General features: G+C 41.1%; 1 protein-coding gene across 3 annotated transcripts in view; it reads right to left on the bottom strand.

Annotated features, from left to right (window-relative positions):
* Positions 1-22,703, bottom strand: part of RNF216 (ring finger protein 216) — a 139,149-nt gene extending 116,446 nt beyond the window's left edge. For 2 of the 3 annotated variants that reach the window (XM_027042297.2, XM_027042298.2), the window contains exons 1-3: positions 22,544-22,703; positions 9,634-9,765; positions 4,152-4,285 (exon numbers count right to left, since the gene is read on the bottom strand). In XM_027042297.2, the coding sequence (XP_026898098.1) occupies positions 4,152-4,285; positions 9,634-9,700 (201 nt within the window). In that variant the 5' untranslated portion in view covers positions 9,701-9,765; positions 22,544-22,703. Of the gene's footprint in view, positions 1-4,151; positions 4,286-9,633; positions 9,766-21,572; positions 21,712-22,543 lie in introns of those variants that run through there. The other variant, XM_015082722.3, reaches the window with a different exon arrangement.
* Positions 22,704-23,940: the final 1,237 nt, after the last annotated feature.

Below are 23,940 nucleotides of genomic sequence, written 5' to 3'. Positions count from 1 at the left end.
GCTGCTCTGGAAGACAGTCTAGGAGAGCAAAACACAGTTACCATATGATCCAGCAATTCCATTCGTAGGTGTATGATTTCTATGGTCTGAATGTCTGGGTCTCCCTTCTCCACCCTAACGAACCTGAACAAATGGAATCGGTGCCTTTATGGGAAAGGCTCCGAGATCCCCTGCGTCTTTCACCACATGAAGCCACAGTGAGAAGTGCTACCTATGAACCAGAAAGAAGACCTTCACCAGAACACAACCATGCTGGAACCCTGATCTGGACTTCCAGCCTCCATAACTGTGAGCATTAAATTTTTGGTGTTTATAAACTACCCAGTCAGTGGTATTTTATTATAGCAGCCAGAATGGACTAAGACCATCAAGAGAAACAAAAAGGTATGTCCTCACAAAAACTGCTACGTGAATGTTCACGGCAGCATTATTCATACGAGCAACAGGTGGAAGCGTCCCAAATGTCCATCAATTGATGAATGGATAAACATGTGGTACATCCGCACAATGAAATATTATTCAGCAATAAAAAGGAATAAAGTACTGATTTATGACAGATGAATCTTGAAGACATTATGCTAAATGAAAGCTGGTCACAAAGGATCACATATTGTATGATTCCATTCATATGAAATGTCCATAAGAAGCACGTATGTAGAGACAGGAAGTAAATCAGTGATTGCCTAGCATGGCGGTGGGCAGGGAATTAGGATTCACTGCTAATGGGCACAGGGTTTCCTTTCGGGATAATGAAAATGTCTTAAAATCGACTGTGTTGATCGGTACAAAACTCTGTAAATAAACTAACAACTACTGAACTGTACCCTTTTTTTTTTTATAATGTTTATTCATTTTTTTGAGAGAGAGAGACACAGAGTGTGAATGGGGGAGGGGCAGAGAGAGAGGGAGACACAGAATCTGAAGCAGGCTCCAGGCTCTGAACTGGCAGCACAGAGCCTGACACAGGGCTCAAATTCACAATCTTGAGATCATGACCTGAGCCGAAGTCGGAGGCTTAACTGACTGAGCTACCCAGGCGCCCCTGAACTGTACGCTTTAAACGGAAGAACTGTATGGTATGTGAGCTAGATCTCAAAAAAGTTGTTTAAAAAAAATTTTTTTTTTTTAATATTTGAGAGAGACAGAGCGTGAAGCAAGGGAGGGGCAGAGGGGAAACAGAGACACAGAATCCGAAGCAGGCTCCAGGCCCTAGACCCTGAACTGTCAGCACAAAGCCCGACGTGGGGCTTGAACTCGCAAACTGTGAGATCGTGACCTAAGCTGAAGTTGGATGCTTAACTGCCTGAGTCACCCAGGCACCCCATCAAAAAACTTGTTGTTGTTGTTTCTTATTAAAAGTTTATTTGAGAGAGAGAGCAAGCTGAGGAGGGGCAGAGAGAGGGAGGGGGAGAGAATCCTAAACAGGCTTCACACTGCTAGCGAGGAGCTCGACGTGGGGCTCGAACTCACGAACTGTGAGATCATGACCCAAGCGGAAATCTAGAGTTGGATGCTTAACTGACTGAGCCACCTAGGCACCCAAAAAAGTTGTTTTAAAAAAGGAGAGAGAGAGAGATCCTATGTAGAAGTCCTGAAGAGAGCAATGTCTGCCAGCCTCCAGCTGCTCCAGTCCCCTGCTGCCCAGCTCCAGAACCATCTGGCCACAGTCACATGAGCCAGAACCAACCAGCTGAGCCTTTCTCAAATTCCTGATCCACAGAAACAAACGACTGCAGCTGTCTTAAGCCATTAAGTTTTGAGGTGATACATTACATGGCAATAAGTAACCAGAATAATAATTAATATAAAAGGATAAAAGAAGAATGAATAACTCAAGTAGTAAAAGGACCATAAGATAAATGCTAAGGAAGTATGTTAAATATACTAAAGCAGAAGAAAAGCATTGAAGAGAAAAACAGAAACTGATTAGTAAGAAAACAAATGGTAGCACTATGAAATAAATCTCAAAGCAATTTCTTTCGTAAAAGAGTAAGAGAAGACGGGAGGAAGGAAGATAATGGTTAGTTCATTAAATCAGGAAAAAGGGGATAAAACACAAGTACACAAAACAGAAAAGGAAAATGGAGGAACCATAGATCAGAGGATGTAGAAAGAACAGGTTATTTTGTTTTACTAAATACACTAAAAAACCTTGAAGAAATTATTTTGTAGGAAAATATCTATTATACCAAAAAACTGGTATTAAAAGTAACAGAAAATATAGACATGTCAATGACCACAGAGGAAGCTGAGATAGTTTCAAAGAACTGACCTCTAAGAAAAGCAACAGCTCCAAATGCCTGTATGATAAATTCAGGTAACTCCAATGTTATTTCAAATAGTGTAACAAAGCACAGAAGAACAAAGAAAACTTCTAAATTCTTTTCATGAAGTCAGAATCAATCACGTTTATAAAAAACCTGTCAAGGATAGCACAGGCACACACATACATCCATGGGCCAATCTCACTTATGAGATCTACGAAGAAAACCTTAAGTAAAATCTCATCAAATGGAATTCAAGAGCATACTACCATTATATTACAATACTATTCCGAAGTAGTCTATCCAGAGACAGCAGAATAATTTACCTTAACAGATGAAAGAAAATCCTATGATAATCTGCACAGATGCTGAAACAGAATTTGACAGAATTCTAAATTCACTCATAATAAAAACTTAAAGAAGAGGGGCACCTGGGTGGCTCAGTTGGAGGAGCACCCGACTTCAGCTCAGGTCATGATCTCATGGTTTGAGTTCGAGCCCGACATCGGGCTCTCTGCTGTCAGCACAGGTCCTGCTTAGGATCCTCTGTCACCCTTTCTCTCTGCCCCTCCCCCACTGACATTTTTTCTCTCTCTCTCAAAAATAAATAAGCATTAAAAAAAAACCCACCTTAAAATAGATGGCTCCTTCCTTAATGTACTTTAAAAATGGTATCTCAAGCAAAAACCACCATCACAATTAGCGAAGAAACATTAGAAGTATTCCCATTTAGGGGAACCTGGGTGGCTCAGTCAGTTAAGCATCTGCATGATCCCACAGTTCATGAGTTCAAGCCCTGCATCAGGCTCTGTGCTGACAGCTCAGGAGCCTGGAGCCTGCTTGGTATTCTGTGTCTCCCTCTTTCTCTGCCCCATCCCCACTCATGCTCTCTGTCTTAAAAATAAATAAAACATTAAAAAAAAATTTTTTTTAATGAATAGTAAAAAAATTTTTGTAAATAAAAAGTAAAAAAAAATAATTATTCCCATTTATGTCAGTTGGTATTTTTCTCATTCCTATTACCACTATTAAGGTATAATTTAATTAGATAAGAGAAAAATATAAAAACTGGAAAGGGAGAAACTGCAAGTATCTTTATTTCCAGCTAGATCAGATGCCATCCCTTGAGAAGTTAATAGGGTCAACTGAAAAACAACTACAGACAATAAAAATAAGGTGACCTGAGTATGAAATTATCATAAAACCCAACAGACTCTTCAACTAAAAAAGAAAAATGGTTAAAAGGAACAGTGGGAAAAAAGATGCCATTTACAAAAGCGACAGAAAAGAGAAAATAACCAGAAAGAAACAGCAAAAAATGTTTAAGATTTATAGTAAGAAAAATTCAGAACACTCTGGCTGAGGGATATAAAGGAAGTCCAGACCGAATGGAAGGAGAAAGTTAGAAAGGGTCAGTATTATAAAAATTGTTCTGTAAACTTAACAATAACATGTGTTCTGAATTTATCTACCTTTTGGAATTAGAAAAGCTGACCTCAAGATCTGTATAAAAATAGCACAAAAACATCCAGGATGATTCTGAAAAATGTAGAGTTACAAAGGGGAGATAAACACTACCTGATATTAAGACGCATGATAAGATTTAGTGATTACAACAATGCAGACTCATGCACAAATAGAGCCAATAGTGCAGAAGTCCGGAAACAGACCAAAACATACGGCCTCTAAAGCTATGGGGACACTGGACGGGGTAAAAAGGTACTGCTCTCAGAGATGCAGGGTGACAGCACACATGCAGCGGCACAGGCTGCACGAGCGGTGCTCTCAGGCGTCCTACAAGGCCCTACCTCCCACTGCCCTGGGGCTGAAGAATCAGATCACTAACTTGCAATGATGCCTCATCAGGGTAAGTTTAAGAAAACTCACTTCCGTCAGGATGACATCATCATCCAGGTCCTCTTCGTCATGTTGCTGAGGAGCTGGGGTGACCAGCATGGGAACCCCTTCCTCATCAGAGGAGTCAGATATGGTGATGGGTCCATCTCTGAGATTGATCCAGTCTAAAAGGAGGCAGAGAACACGTTTACCAGGAGGCGGGCACAACCACATTCAGTCTTTTAATTCAATTTTGGCATAAAAAGGGTCAAGCCTAAAGCCAAGCTACTGGTATGTTAGCTTATCTCCTCAAGCAGCATGTGCACCCAAATATTAACAGCCAGGTTTCCATGGAGATCTTCGTAATAATACATTTTGGGAATCCAAAGAAATAATCTGACAGTATTATCAACTTTTTCTTATACAAGGTTGGAAAAATCTGTTGATAAAATCCTCACTGCAAATTTTTAAAAAGTGAAATCACGGTCTCCCCCTCATCTCTACTCCTCCCAGGGAATAAACATTGTTTTATTCAACGGATCGGTCTGAAAAAACTTTCACTCAAACACGGTAAAATTTCATTTAATATTTAAAATATCAAAATTTACTCGCCTTAGACATTAACCTTAAAAATCATTTATGCAAACACAGTTGAGTGTTTTTTTTTTTTAATTTTTATTAGGAAAATTTTTTTTTTTTTACATTTTATTTATTTTTGAGAAACAGAGTGAGACAAAGCGTGAGCGGGGGACGGGCAGAGAGAGAAGGAGACAGAATCTGAAGCAGCCTCCAGGCTCTGAGCAAGCAGTCAGCACAGAGCCTGATGCGGGGCTTGAACCCACAAACTATGAGATCATGACCTGAGCCGAAGTTGGACGCTCAACCGACTGAGCCACCCAGGCGCCCCACAGTTAAGTGTTTTAAACACCATTTAGTATCCATGACAGTAAACAATAGAACTTTCCTAATTTCCTTTTAAATACAACTATCTGGATAACTATATGTTCAAAGTTGCTAACTTTTTTTTTTTTGTCTGAAGATAGAGCGTGTCCAATTTGAATTACTGAATAACAGAAAGTGTTAATTTTTTCCTGCCTGACCCATGGAAATGTTAAAGGTTAAAAGAAGCAACGAAGAGAAAATGCATTCAGTGTCCTAGAGAAAAGGTTAGGGGGAAAAAAAAACCAAAACGAGAAAAGAGGCATCATCATTACAAACACTGAAATTTTTCCATTAAAGCTCTAATATCTTTCTCAAGGTTAACGCCTCATTTATTTTTATGGCACCCAACAATTTGAACAGCAATCTGAAGTCAATTATCTCACATGATTCATCCCTGTGACAGAGCTGTGGGGACAGCAGTTTAAAGCAGGTAAGTCTGTAAAATCTAAGGTTCGACCTCCGAGGTCCAAGTCTCTGCTCTACCATATGCCAGCCATATGAGGCTGTTATCTAACTTCAGCAAGCATCCACTTCTTCAACATTAAAAAAGGTTAGTGCAGAAGGCTCAAATCCGCAGCCTGCAGGGGGGACAACCAACCAGAGCTGGCCTAATACATGCTGCAGAATTCTAGATTTTCCTGAATGTTCTCAATCATTATATGCCTTTGGTCATTTCCAGTCATTAAATGGCTGTTTTTGACAATTTTGTCTCATTTTATCACTGGTTTTGGGGAGAGAATTTGCCAAGCTCCTCGGCCACTCCAAAAGCCCCACCCTGAGGAGGCCCATTATGAAGAGACACTAAGGCAGAGTACTAGACACCAGGCACGGGGTCAAGAGAGGAAAGAGGTGCCCGTGAAATAGAATAACGAACGAGGCCCTGGATGCTTTCTGTTGCTTAGCTCCCAGAATGCTGGCAGCCAGTCTTAGATTCCATATGCAGGAAACTGTAGACTCCTCTCTGGAAGAACTGGTCCAAGAAAAAAAAACACTTAGAGACCACCTTGGAAGACCCAATGAAAAAGCTGGCTTGAAGCTTCTCACCTCATAGTGAGGTCCAATGGTTGGCAAAATACTCCCCCAGCACACCATGTATAAACACATCAGCTTTGAAAAAAATAGTTTAAAAAACTAAAGTGTAACAAAGTCTACGAATCAAAAATATAACTTCATGAATACAAAAGGCCCACAACTGGATGACCATCACCAAGGTCAGTAAATACAACATTTCGAGTACATTAAAAGCTTCCTGACTCCACAGACTAGTTGTGTCTGTTTCTGAGTATGCATTCATTTCTGGCTTTCTTGCAAATACTGGTTCCACGTATCCATGTGGTGGCATGTGCAGTAGCTCTCTCTGCTATCTGCAGTCCACCACGTGACAACATTACAAGTTATTTATTCTTCTGTCAATGGACTTTTGGGTTGGTTCCAGTCTTGGCAATTTTGGATACTGAACATTCTTACACACGTCTCTTGGTGTGCTCATTTCAGTTGGGTACGTTCTAGGAGCAGAAGAGCTGAATTATATGGGAAGCATATGTTCAATTTTAGTGGACGATGCCAAAAAATTTTCCAAATTATGCCAATTTATATTCCCACCAGCAGTGTGGGATGGTACCCGCTACTTCCTGTCCTCACTGGAGCATAGCCATGCTCATTCATTTATATATTATCTACAGCTGCCTTCACTTTTTTTAAAATAATTTTTTAGAATGCTTTTTATTTTTCAGAGAGAGAGAAAAATAAAGACAGAGAGAGAGAGAGAGAGAGAGCACACGTAGGTGAGGGGCAGCGAGAGGGGGACAGAGGATCCAAAGCAGGCACTGCGCTGACAGCAGAGAGCCCAATGCCCCATGCGGGGCTCGAACTCACGAATCATGTGATTGTGACCTGAGCTGAAGTCAGACACCTAAGTGACTGGGCCACCCTGGTGCCCCTGCCTTCAATTTAACATATAGCTGAGTAGCTGCAACAGAGACCACATGACTTATAAGGCAAAAATAGTGACTTGCTGGCTCTTAAAAGTTTGCTGAGCTCAGGTTTAGATTGTTCAGTTAGATGAATCTCATGAGCTTCAAGATTGTATTTTCATTACCATGCAATTAAAAATATTTTCTAATTTTCATTGTGACTTTTTCTTTGAACCATAAATTGTTCTGAAGTGTATTCTTGTTTTCCACGTACAGGGATTTTCTAATTATATTTCTGTAATTGATTTACAACTTAATTCCAGCATGGTTAGAGAACATAATCTATATGATTTCAATCCTCTGACTCTGTTTGGTGGCTCAAAATATGGTCAATTTCGGTAAATACATTGGGTGCAGTACCATCTATCTATTATGTCAAATTTGTTGATTATGTTCTTCCATGTTCTATATTCATACAAATGTTTGCGTATGCTTGCATCAGTTGGTGAAAAATACATTTAAAATCTCCCACTCTGATTGTGGATTTATCCATTTCTTCTTTTAGTTCTGTCAATTTTTGCTTTTGACACCACGTTACTGAGTGTATAGAGGTTAGAAATGTTTTATCTTTCCAGTGCAATAACCCTTTTATCATCATGAACTCTATCTTAATATTAATACTTTGGGCTAAAATGTCTATTTTACCTGATAACACATAGACATACCAGCTCTTTTTTTTTGTGCTACGATTTGCATAACCCATCTTTTTTCATTCTTGTACTTTTAACCTTTATTTTACCTTCATTTTTAAGCCCATTTCCACTGCATATAGAATTCTAGGTACATACTACTCAGCAACTAAAAAGGATTTAATTACTGATACGTGCAACGTGGATGAATCTCAAACCACTCTGTTGGGCAGAAAAATTCAGGCATAAAGGTACACACTGTCTGGTTCCATTTATATGAAGCAGATCAGCGGTCTCCTTAGGCCAGGAGTGGGGTGAGGACTGACCACAGATGGGGCATAAAGGAACCTTTGTGGTAGGACAGAAATGGGTGGTCTATGGGTACATTCATTTTTCAAAGCTCACTGAACTATACAATTAAAATGTGTGCATTTATTTAAGTAAATTATACTTCAATAAAGATGATTTAAAAATTAAAAAAAAAAACTTACAGGGGTTGGCACAATAAAAATTATGGTGAAAACACCACAGCTAATAAAAACAAAACAACACTGCACGCCTAAAAAAATATCCTCATGCTGGGTGCAAAATACATAAACCTTGTCTCACAGAAAAAAATGCTTCCAAAGTCAGTAATTTCCTCAAAGGAATTAGATGTTCTGAAATTCTGTTCAAGTATATTTAAAACCCAGTTAAAACACTACTACAACATTAATTTGATATACATGTGGAAAAATTTTAGAAATGATCACATATACAAATTATAGCTAAGATTTAAAGCTTTCTCAATCACAGTGAATTATGGTTACACTCACTACCAAATTAGAATAAACTATTAATAATAAAATTCTAAAAAATTTAGTACTTCTTTTGCATTCATAATGTGCCTAGTTTAAGCATATTAATTTATTTTTCTCAATATATTTGCTTAATAAAATCTGTTCAACTTCTAATGTTTTCTGAAAGCCAAATGTATATAATTTACACTCTACTGGGAAAAAAATAATCTTCATAAGCACAAAACATTAATAGGAAAAAAACAGCAACAAAAAATGGTATAATTTCTTCCATGGAATCTATACTTGTAAAATATACTTTTTCCCTACTCATCAGCATGAATTTTTTCCTTTTAGCCAAAGTGTAAATGTGAAGTAGGATTTGACAGAAAATTGCATATACATTTAGGAATGTTACATAAATACAAGCTCCTTTCCCTTTAAGAATCAATGAACTTGCCCAAATTTTAAATACTGTAAAATGAATACATGTTCTAAAATTCCCTGTAAGGGGGTGCCTGGGTAGCTCAATTGGTTAAGCGTCCAATTCTTGATCTCAGCTCAGGTCATGATCTCACAGTTTGTGGGTTTGAGCCCTGTGCTAATAGCGTAGAATCTGCTTGGGATTCTCATTCTCTCTCTCTCTTTCGCTCTCTCTCCCCCTCCCTCCCTCCCCGTCCTTTCCCTGGTGTCTCTTTCTCTCTCTCAAAAATAAATATTTAAAAATAAAATAAAATTCCCTGTAAGGCAACCAGAATCTCCTGGCAAAAAATTAAATTAAGCACCATATGAGGGGGCAAAAATGCTCCAGCATCACTTTACAGCATCACCTGTATGCTAGAGCATACAGGCCTGGAGGAGCCCTCCTTTGAAGACCCTATTTCTTCAAAAACAGAACTGCCACTGTTCCTGTATTCCCACTTCACTTCCTAAGATCCAATGACTGCACATTCACAGCTCTTTTTGGCTTGCTCATTAATAGCTTATGAATCCAGTTGTGAGGAAACATTTTTAAACTTCATTCATGCCAGCAGGTATTACCATTTGACACAAAGTTTTAGACCGATGAGTCCATTACATCAGATGTTCTGATGTCTAAAAATGAAATGTCTCTGGGTTCTACGAGGTGCAAAATAGGTTCATTCCAAAGACTATGTAACTGTAACATAAAAGGAGAAAGCAATGATGAAAGGAAGAAAGTGAGAACACTTACCTTGTCCCCGGTGGCAGTGAAAGTTGTTCAAGTGAATTACCTCTTCATTGTTGTTTCCCTCTGCCATTTTCAAACGCAGACATATACATACGTACTTGCTAATATCTGAACATGGTGACTATTCAAAAGGGTCTGAAAAAGAAAAAAAAGAATACTAAGAATGAGGGATTATCGAAACTCTTCCCACATATTTGGTCAAGGTAGCATTCTAAGCTTATGGTGAAAACACCACTAAAGAAAATAATAAAAGAATGTATAACAAAAAAGCTAATGGTGGGGGAAAAGAATAATTAAAAAATAACTAATTATTGCATAAGAACATATAAGAGAGGAATAAAGGATTAAAGAACAGATGGAACAAATAAAGAATAAAAAAAATACACTTAAAAACTCCATTATAGCAACCTATAGAATGAGAGGAAATATTTCCAACTCATAATATCTGGTAAGGGGTTCAAATACAAAAATATACAAAGAACTCCCGCAACTCAATAGCCAAAACCAAGTAATCCAATTTTAAAATGGGCAAAGGACCTAAATAGACATTTTCCCAGTAAGATATTCAAATGGCCAACAGGTACATGAAAAGGTGCTCAGTATCACTAATCACCAGGGAAATGCAAATCAAAACCACAAGCTATCATCTGAACCCTGTTAGAATGGCTATCATCATGGCCTGAGATGAAACCAAGAGTCAGACACTTAACTGACTGTGCCATCCTGGTGCCCCCACCAGAGAAATTAAGAATGAAAGGCAAGCCAACAGGAGAAAAAATCTGCACTACACATAACAAAGGGCTCCTATTCAACAAATAAGAAAGAATGCTTACATGCTGATTGAAAAACAAACCAGACAACTTAAAGGAAAAATGAGCTAAAAGATTTGAACTCCCAATGTTGAGTACCTTAAGGAAACCCAAAAGGCCAGTAAACAAATGAAAAAGTACCCAACATTATGAGACATCAGAGTAATGTAAACTGAAACCACAAAGGAATTCTGACAAGATGGCAGCACCACAGCTTTTGAACTAAGCTTTTATTTTCATCTAAAAACAAAAAATTCCAGGGCGCCTGAGTGGCTCAGTCGGCTGAGCGTCCAACTTCAGCTCAGGTCATCATCTCATGGTTCATGAGTTCGAGCCCCACATTGGGCTCGCTGCTGTCAGCGTGAAGCCTGCTTCAGGTCCTCTGTCCCCCCCACCCTCCACCCCACCCCACCAGCGCTCTCTCTCTCAAAAATAAACATTAAAAAAAGAATTACAAAAAATTCCAAGTTAGAAAAAAAAAAAAAGCTAAGAATAACTTAAACCCCAAAATATGAGCCCGTGAGGACAAATCACCAAGAGCCACATGATCTTTGAAGTACCATTTGTGCTTCAGAAAACACACGGAATTATTCAGACGTGAGGATAAGCCCCAGACAACCAACAGGTATCCACTGAAAAGCACACAGGCTAATCTGAGAAAGCTGTGAACACCAGGAAGGGGTTTGCTCAGCTCAAAAGTGGGTGAATGCAAGGGATGCATGTTAAGGTCTGGGAGGAGTGAAGCAGCCTAGGACCCAGAAAGTTTCAAACCTGATCTAGCAGGGCTCCCTTACAAGATGAAAAGCTGGGAAGAGTGACATTGAGTAAAAAGAGACAACAGAAAGAAAGGAGAGAAGGCAGGTCTACATGAGAACAGAGGACAAAGCCAGGAAATCTCAAAAAGCAAGGTATCGTATTTTGAACACTGCATGAAAAAGGAGTTCGGTGAAGCTAGAAAAGCTATCCCAAACTACTCTCCTGGAAGTCCAAGAAAACCAATTTCATTACAAATGAGCAAAGAAGAGAGCTGATGTCAAAGCTCATATAAAGTTCTAAGAAAAACAAGAAGCAAAACAACATCCCTATAATTAATGAATACATGCCAGGAAGAGGAGACAACCTAAAGGACACTTAAAAAGTACATAAGCCATAAAACAACATAAATCAGAACTAAAAAAACTCAAATGGAATGACAGCTCTCAGGAAAGAATTAGAAATAAAAGGAAAAAAAGCTTTAGGAGTGAAGACAAAATTAGAAGGAACACAAGTGTGAATGAACACAACACATACTGCTTAGAAGAACTAAAAGGTGAAAGGAGGAAAGTTTTAAATAGAAAAATAAAAAGACAAAGGAACAAATAAATAATCAAGGCCAAGACTGTGTAACATAACAAACAGCAGCTCTTGAATAACTCAAAAGGGAAGAGAATACTAAAAACTGAAATGTAAAAAAAAATTTTCCAAACGTGAAAATGTTGAGGGGCGCCCGGGTGGCTCAGTCAGATGAACATCCAACTCAGGTCATGATCTCACAGTTCATGTTATCGAGCCCTGTGTCAGGCTCTGCCCTTACTGTACGAAGCCTGTTTGGGATGCTCTCTGTGCCCCTCCCCTGCTTGTTTACATTCTCTCTTTCTCGCTCTCAAAATAATTAAATAAACTTAAAAAAAAAGTTAAAAGACCACATTTTGAAACAACCCCGTATATACCTAAAACAAAAAACCCCTCACCCAAAATGACAACCATCAAGACACATTCTAGTGAAATTACAGGACTTTAAAGAAAAGAGGTCTCTTTAGGACCTGGGCTTGAGACATATAAAAGAATGAAAATTAGATTAATAATAGACGTTGACCGTGATGCTTTATGCCATTAGAAAAATGGAGTCAAATTCTTTTTTTAAAAAATGGGAGCCAGAGAACACCTGGGTGGCTCAGTCGGTTGAGCATCCAACTCTTGATTTCAGCTCAGGTCATGATCCCAGAGTTGTGGGAGTGAGCCCTGCGTCGGGTTCCACGCTAAGTGTGGAGCCTGCTTGGAATTCTCTCTCTCCCACTCTGCTCCTTCCCCTCTCAGTCTCTCTCAAAAAAAAATTTTTTTTAAATGGGAGCCAGATATTTTCTATCCAGCAAAAATAATTTCAAAGAAAAGGGGCACAAATATATCAACATATAAGAACCTATGGAATACTGATTGCTTCTACAGGTCCTTCCTGAGGAATTCACAGAAAAATAAACTTCAGGCAACCAAAATGACTAAAGACACCACCACGAAGACTGGTAGTGAACATTAAATGTGTAATTACTTGTAGCACAAAGATTAAATGCTAACTAAAATCTAACAATACAGTACAATTATAAAAACTATGGGGAGGGGAAGCATATGCAAAATTTTAAAGGAATGTAATCATATTGGTTGTGATGTTCTGAGACTTTCATTCTGATAGCTGTGTGCATATAAGATAAAAAAACTAGTAGGAGTTATGGAATATTCTAGTTCTATTAATCCCTATGTCCTTGAGAATCAAGATTCTCCATGTGGAAAAAAGAAATTTTACTTATAGAGAAGTAAAACCCTAACAGTCTTAAACTTAAGTTATAAATACTAGTGTGAACAAAAATATTTTAGTTTTGCACACAAAAAAAAGAAAGGCCTGAAAACAACAATTTACTTGTAGCAATCAGTATCTGTAGTGCCTAGATCATGGTCTTGATTTAAAAGTTTATTTATTTGTGGGGGGGGGGGGGAGAGGGAGAGAGAGTGAGTGAGAGAGAGGGAGAATCCCAAGCAGACTCCACACCATCAGTGCACAGCCCGATGTGGGGCTCAAATTCACAAACCGTGAGATCATAACCTGAGCTGAAACCAAGAGTCAGATGCTTAATCAACTAAGCCACCCAGGCGCCCCTAAGTTATGGTCTTGAAATACTATTTCCCACCAAAAGAAACCAGGGATTTTTGGGAGAAATTACTAATTCCATATCTGAAGCAAGAAATGTACAAAATGAGCCTACAACATCTTGTCCCATCACATATCACGGAAACTATCAAAAACTACCTATCAAAGACTGGGTCCTGTCAGAATGACTCAAAGAAAAAAAAAGTTCTGAAGAGGTGCCCATTGGCCAAACATAGAACATTCTGAGCACCAATAAACATAATAATATGACATGACTCTCTGAAGAAAATATATACAAGTGTTCGTAATGATTAAAAAAAATTTTTTTTAATGTTTATTTATTTTTGAGAGAGAGAGAGAGAATGCAAGTGGGTTGGGGCAGAGAGAGAGGGAGACACAGAATCAGAAGCAGGCTCCAGACTCTGAGCTATCAGCACAGAGCCCGACACGGGGCTCAAACCCACGAGCCATGAGATCATGACCTGAGCCGAAGTCGGACACTCAACTGACCGAGCCACCCAGGTGCCCCAATAATTTTTTTTAACAGGTCATTTTTAAAGTATGATATCAACCGATACATTATCTTTAAAATTGGTAAAATCAAGGCACAGATTCAGGTATTTTCTTGTCTTTCCTATATAAACTATAAATCACTGGATAACCAAATAGAGGGTAAGAAAATGGTTTCTTTATAAAAGTATTCCAATATCAATTAAAAACTTCAATTAAGATACGATCATTTTGTAATCCTTAATGAATTACTGGATCTAGACCTTGCAAATCACTGGCTGTTAACATCACAGAGACAAGACAAAAGCGCATTCTGAGAAAAGAACACACTAGCTACAGCCTTGTGAAAGAGATTGAACCAGAGTTTGGTGAAGGATCTGGACTCAGCCACATTTTTAGAATAGAAGCTCCAGGAAAAAAATGAAATTCTGAATTGCACCCTAAGTATGCAATCCAGACCATGTATTCTCAATGGGAGTGCTTTTGCAAGAGTATGAAAAGATCTTAAGGTGTTACAATGGCTTGTGACTCTTCAAAATTCAGTTTCACCCAGCAAAATCTTATTCCTTAGTAATTAATGGGGAGGGTTAGGGGGAAAAATTGTCTAAAAAGGCTCTCTCTATAGGGGAATGATAATTTCTTAGAAGTCTGATGAACACATATTTAGGCTCTGTGAAACTACGGGTCAAACAGTTCAGGTTCAACAACAATTACGTTAAAAGGAAAAAAGAAAAGGAATGGAAGAACCTTAGATTTAAAACATACATCAAATCTTTATTTTTTTTAATCTTTTTTTTTAAGTTTATTTATTTTTGACAGAGAGAGAGAGAGAGAGAGAGAGTGAGTTAGTGTGTGTGTGTGTGTGTGTGTGTGTGTGTGTGTGTGTGTGAGAGAGAGAGCGAGAGAGAGCATGAGCTAGGGAGGGGAAGAGGGAGAGGCAAACACAGAATCAGAAGCAGGCTCCAGGCTGTCAGGACAGAGCCTGATGCGGGGCTTGAACTCACAAGCCGTGAGACCATGACCTGGGCCTAAGTCGGACACTTAACCGACTGAGCCACCCAGGCGTCCCATATGCATCAAATTTTTAAAATGAGTTTATAATACCTAGGGATGTACTCTTGGATGATAAAACCATAGAGAAATACAAGAAAATGACTATAAAAGTCAGACTAATAATTTTAGGGGGAAGGAATGAGTTATGATCAGGACAGGATATGTGGGAGGGTGCTGGGGGTGGTCTACTTTTTAAACTGGGTGGTGAGTACAAGCATCTTATAATTCATTACGCCATACATTTGTTTCACGTGGTTCTAAATATGGTGTTTTAGGGGCACCTGGGTGGCTCAGTCGGTTGAGCGTCCGACTTCGGCTGTCATGATCTCACAGCTCGTGAGTTTAAGCCCCGTGTTGGGCTCTGTGCTGACAGCTCGGAGCCTGGAGCCTGCTTAGGATTCTGTGTCTCCCTCTCTCTCTGCCCCCTAACCCACTCACATCCTGTTTCTGCCTCTCTCAAAAATAAACATAAAAAAAACTCATTTAAATATGGGTGTTTCATTTTGAAGGGTAAGAAAACCCTCACAAGATATTATATACCCACAGAATTGCTAAGGGGCACCTGGGTGGCTCAGTTGGTTAAATGTCTGACTTCAGCTCAGGTCATGATCTCATGGTTTGAGAGTTTGAGCCCCGCACTGGACTCTGCATTGACAGTGAGGAGCCTGCTTAGGATTCTCTCACCCTCTCTCTCTGCCCCTCCCCTGCTCACTCACTCAAAATAAATAAAAAATAAACTTAAAGAAAAAAATATGATAAAGTCTGATACTTTATCATAAATTATAGTGGAAGATGATATGCTCTGACCCAACAGCCCACCACTAGCAATCTAGATTATAGAACCTTTGCTTATATGCACCAGGTCTATGTATAAGAATGTTCACAGCAGTATTTTTCTTTTTTTTTTTTTTTTTTTAACGTTTATTTATTTTTGAGACAGAGAGAGACAGAGCATGAACGGGGGAGGGTCAGAGAGAGGGAGACACAGAATCTGAAACAGGCTCCAGGCTCTGAGCTGTCAGCACAGAGCCCGACACGGGGCTCAAACTCATGGACCACGAAATCATGACCTGAGTCGAAGTCAGCCGCTTAACCGACTGAGCCACCCAGGCACCCCGGCAGTATTTTTCTAAGAGCCAAAAACTAAAAAGGACTCACATCAACGAAGGAATGGACAGATATCCAGTGCTATGTTCACACAATTAAAAACAATACAAAAAAAAAACCCCAAACCATTGTGAAGTCACACACACAACATGGATGGACCCCAAGACATAAAGGTTGAGTGAAGGAATCCAGACATAAGAAAGTATGTATTGAATGATTTCATTTAGATAAAGTTTAGTTTAGGCACAGGCCCAAGCTCAGTCTGGGGTGAAACTTCTTTGTGTGTACTGTATTTCACAATAGAAAAGTTAGGCAAACAAAAGCGATTATAAGAAAAAAAAAAAAAAAAGAAGTGGTTGCCTCTGTGAAACAGTAGGTGGGGCGTCATGAGGGGAGAACTACTTTTAAATCTTCCTGCACTTTGATTTTTGAGCCATTTTCTTGCTTTAATTTGATGAAAGTTAGGAAAATGAAAATAATTAAGAACGAAAGGAGGACAATTCTAACTGCCATGGGGCCCTTTTAGTCCCAAGATCCTATCTATAACCCACCCACTCAATGTTTTTCCTTCTAAGAAAATCTCAATTTTCTTTGCCTTCCTGGGAGAAACCACGTGCTTTAGAGAAAGTAGGTCCCCAGACCCTGGCTTCTCATTAAATGATGTCTACAAAGACTTAAAAGTCAAATTAACATTAGAATTTTTCCAACTTAGAGAATACTAAGTTGTGTATCAAGACTTTTTAAGTCTTTCAACAGAATTCTCTGGTTATCTATACCTGGACAAAGGTAACTCAATTTTTAAAAATTACAAGTCTCACTTGAAATAATAATTAGGACGTCATTTACAAAGAGCACAGGAGAAAGGTAAGAGCTCTGATGTCAAATTTGAACTGCATCTATTCAAGAACTTTACTTTTCTTCCAAATACAATTTTTTAAAAGTATTCTGAACACTTAATTCTACTAGTCAAGTTTCTTGTTTCACCACAAAATTCCTTCAAGTTTATGACAGAAATCCAACAGAAATGTGATTCATTTTACATCTACCTAATTTAGTTAAAATGTCAAACTTGTGGTTGAACAGATTACTCGTGGTGCTTTAAGAGCAAGATTCTGCACAAATGAGTGGTACATAAAAAGACCCCAAGTTGCAGTGAGAAAAGGAGTCTGACGACAGAACTCCTCCTCCTGACTAGCTTCTCTGCAAAGGTCATGTCCTCTCATTCAGGCTTCAGATTAAACTACCTAAGCATGAATGCTGGTTTCACCATTTAGTCAATCAGTGACTGCATAAATTGCTTAATTTCTTGGACCTAGTTCATTTGTGAAATGAGAATAGTGGTTTTAAGATGAACTGCATTAAATATATGAAGTGTTTAGCACGGTACCTGGCACACAGCAAGTGTCACATTATGACTGTTATTTCCTATAATGAAAATAGCTATTCTTACCTTGTAAGGCTGTGGTGGAAGATGAAATCAGAGGCCATTTGTAAATGGTAAATGCCAACAAAACAAGAATTTTGTTATCCCAAGTACACAGATGTATAGTGTTTATTAATTAGTCGGTGAAACATACAAACGTTGGGGGAGGGAAGGGCTTTATTTTCCTTTTCCAGGTTACTTTTTACTAGTTTTATTAGAACTATTCACAGTTAAACTTTTACTTCTTTCTATAAGAAACTTCATTTTTTCTGTGGAAGTAGGTTCTTGATCAAACAGCTGAAGAAAATGGTTAAATAAATGTGGAATCCAGAAATTGGAAATGCTACCTGAGAGTATTTTATCTTGCCTCTTCCTCGTATTGTAAAAATTTTCATATGTACGTTTATGACTATACTCTATAGTCAATAAGGCAGTTGATGCTTCCAAGCCAGAACCAAAAATTAGCATATATTTCATCACTTCATTATTCCGTGGAGAATCTTATGTAGTACTACTATACTGTAAAAACTTAACAAAATTAGATGACAATTCTGTTTTCTCTTCTGCCTCCTACAACTATTTTTCAAATCCCCTTCTTTTCCTTGAGTGGATGTATCAACATATGAAAAAGTCCACATCTGAATCATGTTCTCCACATGTCCTTGACTATCTTATTCATAGCTGTATTTCCTGCATCTCACACAGTGGCTGAATGAATGAGTGGCTCCAAAAACATCTTCCTCTGTCAAGAGTCCGGAGCTGTTCAACAGAGCCATACAGAACCAGAGTCTGATTAAGAGACCACAATCAGTTCATCAGGATTTTCTTCAACTATAAATAATCTTCTTCTCATTCTTCTATTCATGTTACATCTCCATTTTTCCTTCTACAAGTTCCTAATATAATACTGCATGGTCCTAGGGTTTTGTAGTGTTACCACTTTCCAGAGTAATCTCCATCAATGTGTCGGTCACTTCTGCAACACTGATTCTGGGGTAATAAAAGATGTTTCCCACTTAACGAGTTAAACTCTTTGGCCACTCCAGAGAAAGGTGGGCAAAGCCGAGCCAGGCATAATCTGGGAGAAGCTGACATGCCCATGTCATACCGCTCCACAGCACCTCTTCCCGGAATGGTTTCTCAAGTGTCTATAAGTGATTATTGCTCTTCATTCACATTCTAGCTTCTCATCTTAACCATTATTTGGATATCTATTTATTTTAAGTCTGTACTAACAGTTAATTAGCATTAAATCAACAAAACAAAAAGTTAGTGAGGTTATTACTAAGTATTAAGTTTCAGGCAGTTATACTTTTTTGCTTTCTTATACGTTCTGACTTTTCTAGACGATAAAGAGTTCAGCAAATATTTATTATGTTCTTGCCACATGGTATAAAAAAGTTGTTATGCATCACAGGAAAACCCAACACGGATCTTGCCTCAAAAAACTTGGGGGAGTCCGGACAGTGAGAGAAACTACGCACACAATTAAGTACACTACAAATTAGCACAACAGAATGAAGTATTTGTGCAATAAAGACACTATCCCAGTTGGGAGAGGGCAGATAGTTAGGGAAGCTTAGCCAAGATAGCCGTATTTAAGCCAAACTGAATGCTGTGCTAGTTCCAAACTTTGCTTTTAAGATAACTTTTTTTTTTAATGTTTGTTTATTTTAAGAGAGAAAAAGGGAGAGCAAATGTGTGTGCTTGCAAGCAGGGGAGGGGCAGAGAGAGGAAGAGAGAATCCCAAGCAGGCTCCCCGCTGTCGGCAGAGCCCAGTGCAGGGCTGGATCTCAGGAACCACAAGACCATGACCTGGGCCAAAATTCAGAGCTGGACGCTTAACCAACTGACCCCCCCCCCCACCCCCCACCCAGGTGCTCCTAAGAGAACAGCCACTTCCACCCAGGGCTCCTGGAGCCCAGAAACACCATAAGAATTCTGACTACCCTGCTGGAGAGATCACACGGAAAGCCCTAACTTCACGTGGAGAAAATGTGGCTGAGCCCAGCCTCCCAGTAGTCCCTGACAAGGCATGGGAGTGAAAAAGCATTTTGGAAGTAGAACCTCCAACCCTACCACCTCTACTAGCAACATGTGGATCAGAAAAAAACAGCCCAGGTTAGCCCTTCCCTATCTCCTGACTCACAAAATTGCCAACAAATAAAACTGTATTAAGTTACTAGGTCTGGGGGTGGTTTGTTATGCATCTATGGATAACTGAAGCCCGGCTCAAATTTTATTTTCTAACCAATGGAAAGCAATGCACAAAGTTGTACTTTAGGAAAATCAACCTCATTGCAATATGTAAGACTGTACAAATATCTGGTAGCAGGAAACCCAGAAAACAAGAGGCAGTGAAGTATGAACTAGAGGTAACAGTAAGCAGGACGAGGAAAAAAATACGATACCAACCACAGTTAGATTCTAGAGGACTTTTGTATGTAAACAGCCATCGGGAAAGAGGAAGAAAGGAGTCAAAGTTGACCTAGATGTTGGGTGACTGGAGGATGGTGATACTATTAAAAACAAGGAAGGTAGTAAGTTCAGAATAAGAAAACACAATGTGCACAAATTTTAACATGTAGACAAAATGGCTCAGTCAGGTGAGCATCCGACATTTGATTTCAGCTCAGGTTACGATCCCAGCGTCATGGGACCAAGACTTGTGTTGGGCTGCAAGTGAGCATGGAGCCCTCCTGAAATTGTCCGTGTCCCTCTCCCCTGCTTACTTGCGCTCTCCCTTAAAACAAAACAAACCAAACCCTCTTGTTAGTCTTTCCACAAGAGGAAACGTTTTAAACCAAAAATTAAACTCAACGATCTTCCGTGGGTGCACTAAACAGTTTAACATATTAACCTTAACATTTTCCTCAAATGTCAACTGAAAATTGGTTCAGAAATTAGATTAAGCAAGCACATCCTCATCCACAAGAGGGAAAAAAAATCAATGTTTTCAATGATTTTTTTACAGTTCAATGCTCCATGAACTCATGAATGCAGTGCCCCTGCTACCCCACAATGCCTCCAGGTTCTACCCTCTGATGTATTTTCCTATACCACTAAGGGTTTTTTTGTTTTCGTTTTTTTTTTAAATCACAAAATCTCATCATGGTAGAACCAAAATCTCATGGCCTGTGAAATGGTGTCTCGCATGATCCTTGCTGACCTAGCTAACCTCACCTGACACCTCTCCCCCATTCACCATTCTGCAGGGACAATGGTTCAGTCCTTTGAACATGCCATGCTTCTTCCTCCTCTGGTTGACTGATGACTTTTCATTGCCTCCCGGACCAAATTAACTCCATTCATCCTTCAGTTTCTCATTTTAAACGACTCCCTCAGATAAACCTTTCCTGACCATCCCCAATGACAACATATCTCACCCCTTCAAAGTGGCTGCCACAATAACCTACACTTACTTGGGAAGCTACGTTAAATCGCTATCTCCTCTGCTACCATCAGTTCCGAGATTGTAGGACCCTGCAGCTTATTCATTCCATAGCTACAGGACATAGCACGCCGCCTGGCACAAAGCAAATACTCCAGAAGACCTTTTTGAAAAAACATCATTTACAGACATAGCAGAATTATTAGAAATACGAACTATGGAACCAAAATGAGTTCGAGTCCCAGCTCTGACCCAGTTCTGTGACTCAAGAAGTTATTTTTCAGCACCTCATTTTCTTCCTTTTTAAACTAAGGACAATAACAGAACCCCCACCATTGAAGATTGAGAGTTTTTAAAGAAAATGCTTAAAACGGTGTCTAGCACATGGTTAGCATCATGTTTTGTCTCACTGACAATGAAGATAAAATAACATCGCCAGGCAGGAGAATTAGTCCTGAGGTCTGCAAATATCTCAACACAGTCTAGAATATAGTGAACGCTCGTTAAATAGTAGCTATCGGAGTTGGCAAACACAGGCTCACTCAACTACCTTATTTCATAAACTTGCAGTCTCCTTGACTCGTATCTCAACTTCCTTTACCAGATTCCTCCATAGGGGCTGGAAGGCTTCTTTCACTTGCTGCCGCTAGGCTCTATTTAAGAGTTAAGGTGATCCAAAATCTGGTCCCAGGCTCCCTAGCTGTTTCCTCCAGTTCACGCCACTCCCTGCCCCCAGCCCCAATAAATTACCTATAATAATAAACGGAACAAAGCAAGGTTGTTTCTTTGCGGTCTTCAGGCAAGCGTGCAAGACTGAGGTCGGTCCTAAAATCTTCCCTGTCCTCTCCCAGCTCCCAGCAGGGTACAAAAATCTTCTCTTTGCATTAGCAGAGTGCCTAGGACAAGCTGTACCCAGGAACTTATCACACTGTATTGGAGTTATTTACAAGGCCCCCTGGCTGGTTTATATCGGACCCTGCCGGCGCTCAGGGAGCTCTCGCACGAGACTGGAGCGGCCCGAAGTTTCGAGACGAGCGTTCCACACAGCATTCAGCCACATCCCACGCGGGAACAGCGGTCTCGTTCACTGCGCGGCGCTCCAGGTACATTTGACGGGTTCGCGTTCCCCGCGCTGCAGAGGGTTTTGACGCACTTGGATGTCCCCACAAGGGCTGGGTGGGAGTCGCCGGCTTTCTCGAGAAGAGAGCCCTCCTGAACCGAGTCGGGAGGGTTTGGGACTGAGGCCCGGCGCCCCTAGGCCGGGGGCGCCGGAGTTCAAAGTCATAGGGCATCGCCGCCCGCGCGCTCCAGGCCGCGCTCGGCTCCACGGACGCCGCCTCCCGCGAGGTGCCGCCGGGGAAACTCGGTCTTTCGGCGCTTTCGCCTTCGCGCAGCAGGCCGGGGGCCGGCCCGCGAAACTTCCCGAAGTGGCGGGAGCGGGGGAGGGTCCGCCGGCCGCCTGCGCCTTTGTGGCTCCCGCCTCGCCGCCGGCCCCACTGCTCGCGTCCCTCGGCGGCGCCCCGCGCGGCCCCGAGCCCGCTCGCGTTGGGGCGGCCGCCGGGCCAGGCCCGCGCCCCCGACTCCTCGGCCCCGCCGCCCCTCACGGCCGAGGCCCCCGCCCCCGCCCCCACCCCGGGGCTTAATGGAGGCGCCGGGCGGAGACGCCACTCGCCTCACACGGCCTGCCGAGGAGCTGGACGCACCCCGCGGCCGACACTTACTCGCCACTCAGCTCGCCGGCTCGCCAAGCGGGCTCGGCGGCCTCTGTCGCCACGGCTTTTAGTCACCGGGAGCGGCCGCCGACAGCTTCGTCGCCGCCGCCTCCGAGGCTGCCGCTGCACTCCTTCCGGCCCCGCCGCGGCTTCACCCCGCGCCTGCGCACAGCGCCCCCTCCCGACTAATGACAGGAAGAACCATAGAGGCACGCCGGGTGCTAGGGAGGAGGGACCTGGGGAGTAAGACCATAGAGAGGGACGCCTTTCCGCTCACCACCCAGTGAGTCTTGACTCCCCCACGGGGTGGGAGGATGAAGGAAACTGAGGTACCCTTCCCGCCACCCTAGGAAGTGTTGCCATCTCCCTAGAGATGAATAGGTCGGGGGTGGGGGTGGAGGTGGAGGTGGGCAGAAACAGGTGCCCGTGAAAATCCGCTGGATATGCATTTGTTTGCACCCCTTGTCTTTGGCAAGTCATTCATTCAATACGTATTTTCCGAAGAGGTTCCTGTCAGCCAGGCACTGTTCTAGGAATTGGGGATACAACGGTATGGAGGGTCCCTGTTCTCCTGAAGCTTATGTTTTAGCGGGTGGGTATATAGCTAGGGAACTCGCTAACTAGTAAACTAATGAACTAAAATACTGGTTCGGGCAGAAAGTGTTCAGGGAAAGAAAAAAAAACACGCATAGGAAAAATAAAGCAGCGAAAGGGATAGAGCGTGATGTGATGAGGATACCAGTGTGGTCAGGGAGTCTTCCGAAGAGGGGACATTTCAGCAGAATACGGAATGACATAAGGAGGTGAGAGCGATGGTGACCACCTGGAGGAAACACACTTCAAGCACAAGGGAGATGCCTGGCGTGTTAGAAAAACAGCGAGCCTGCAGTGCGGTGAGTGAGACGAGTGTGGTAGGGAATGGGGGTTGGCCAGGTGGTAGGGGGCTAAATCATAGGTCTTTTTTTTAAATCTGTATTTATTTATTTGGGGGGGGGGGAGGGACAAAGAGAGGAGAGAGAGAATCCCAAGCAGGCTGCACACTGTCAACACAGAACCCCACATGGAGCTCCATCCCACCAACTGTGAGATCATGACCTGAGCCCAAATCAAGAGCTGGATGCATAACCGAATGAACTACTCAGGTGCCCTCATAGAAAGTCTTGATAAGAAATTTGATTAAAAAAAAATTTTTTTTTAATCTATTTCGAGAGAGACAGCATGAACAGGGGAGGGGTAAAGAGAGAACAAGAATCCCAAGCAGGCTCCTGCCTGCCAGGACGTAGCCTGATGCGGGGCTGGAACTCAGGAACTGTAAGATCATGATCTGAGCTGAAACCAAGAGTTGGACGCTTAACTGACTGAGCCACCCAAGCGCCCCAGAATCTGGATTTTCTTCCAACTGTGAT

The sequence above is a fragment of the Acinonyx jubatus genome, chromosome E3, assembly GCF_027475565.1.
Source record: "Acinonyx jubatus isolate Ajub_Pintada_27869175 chromosome E3, VMU_Ajub_asm_v1.0, whole genome shotgun sequence".
Taxonomy (NCBI): Eukaryota; Metazoa; Chordata; class Mammalia; order Carnivora; family Felidae; genus Acinonyx; species Acinonyx jubatus.
The sequence above is the reverse complement of the archived record's forward strand: the minus strand, read 5'-3'. Positions and strand labels throughout refer to the sequence as shown.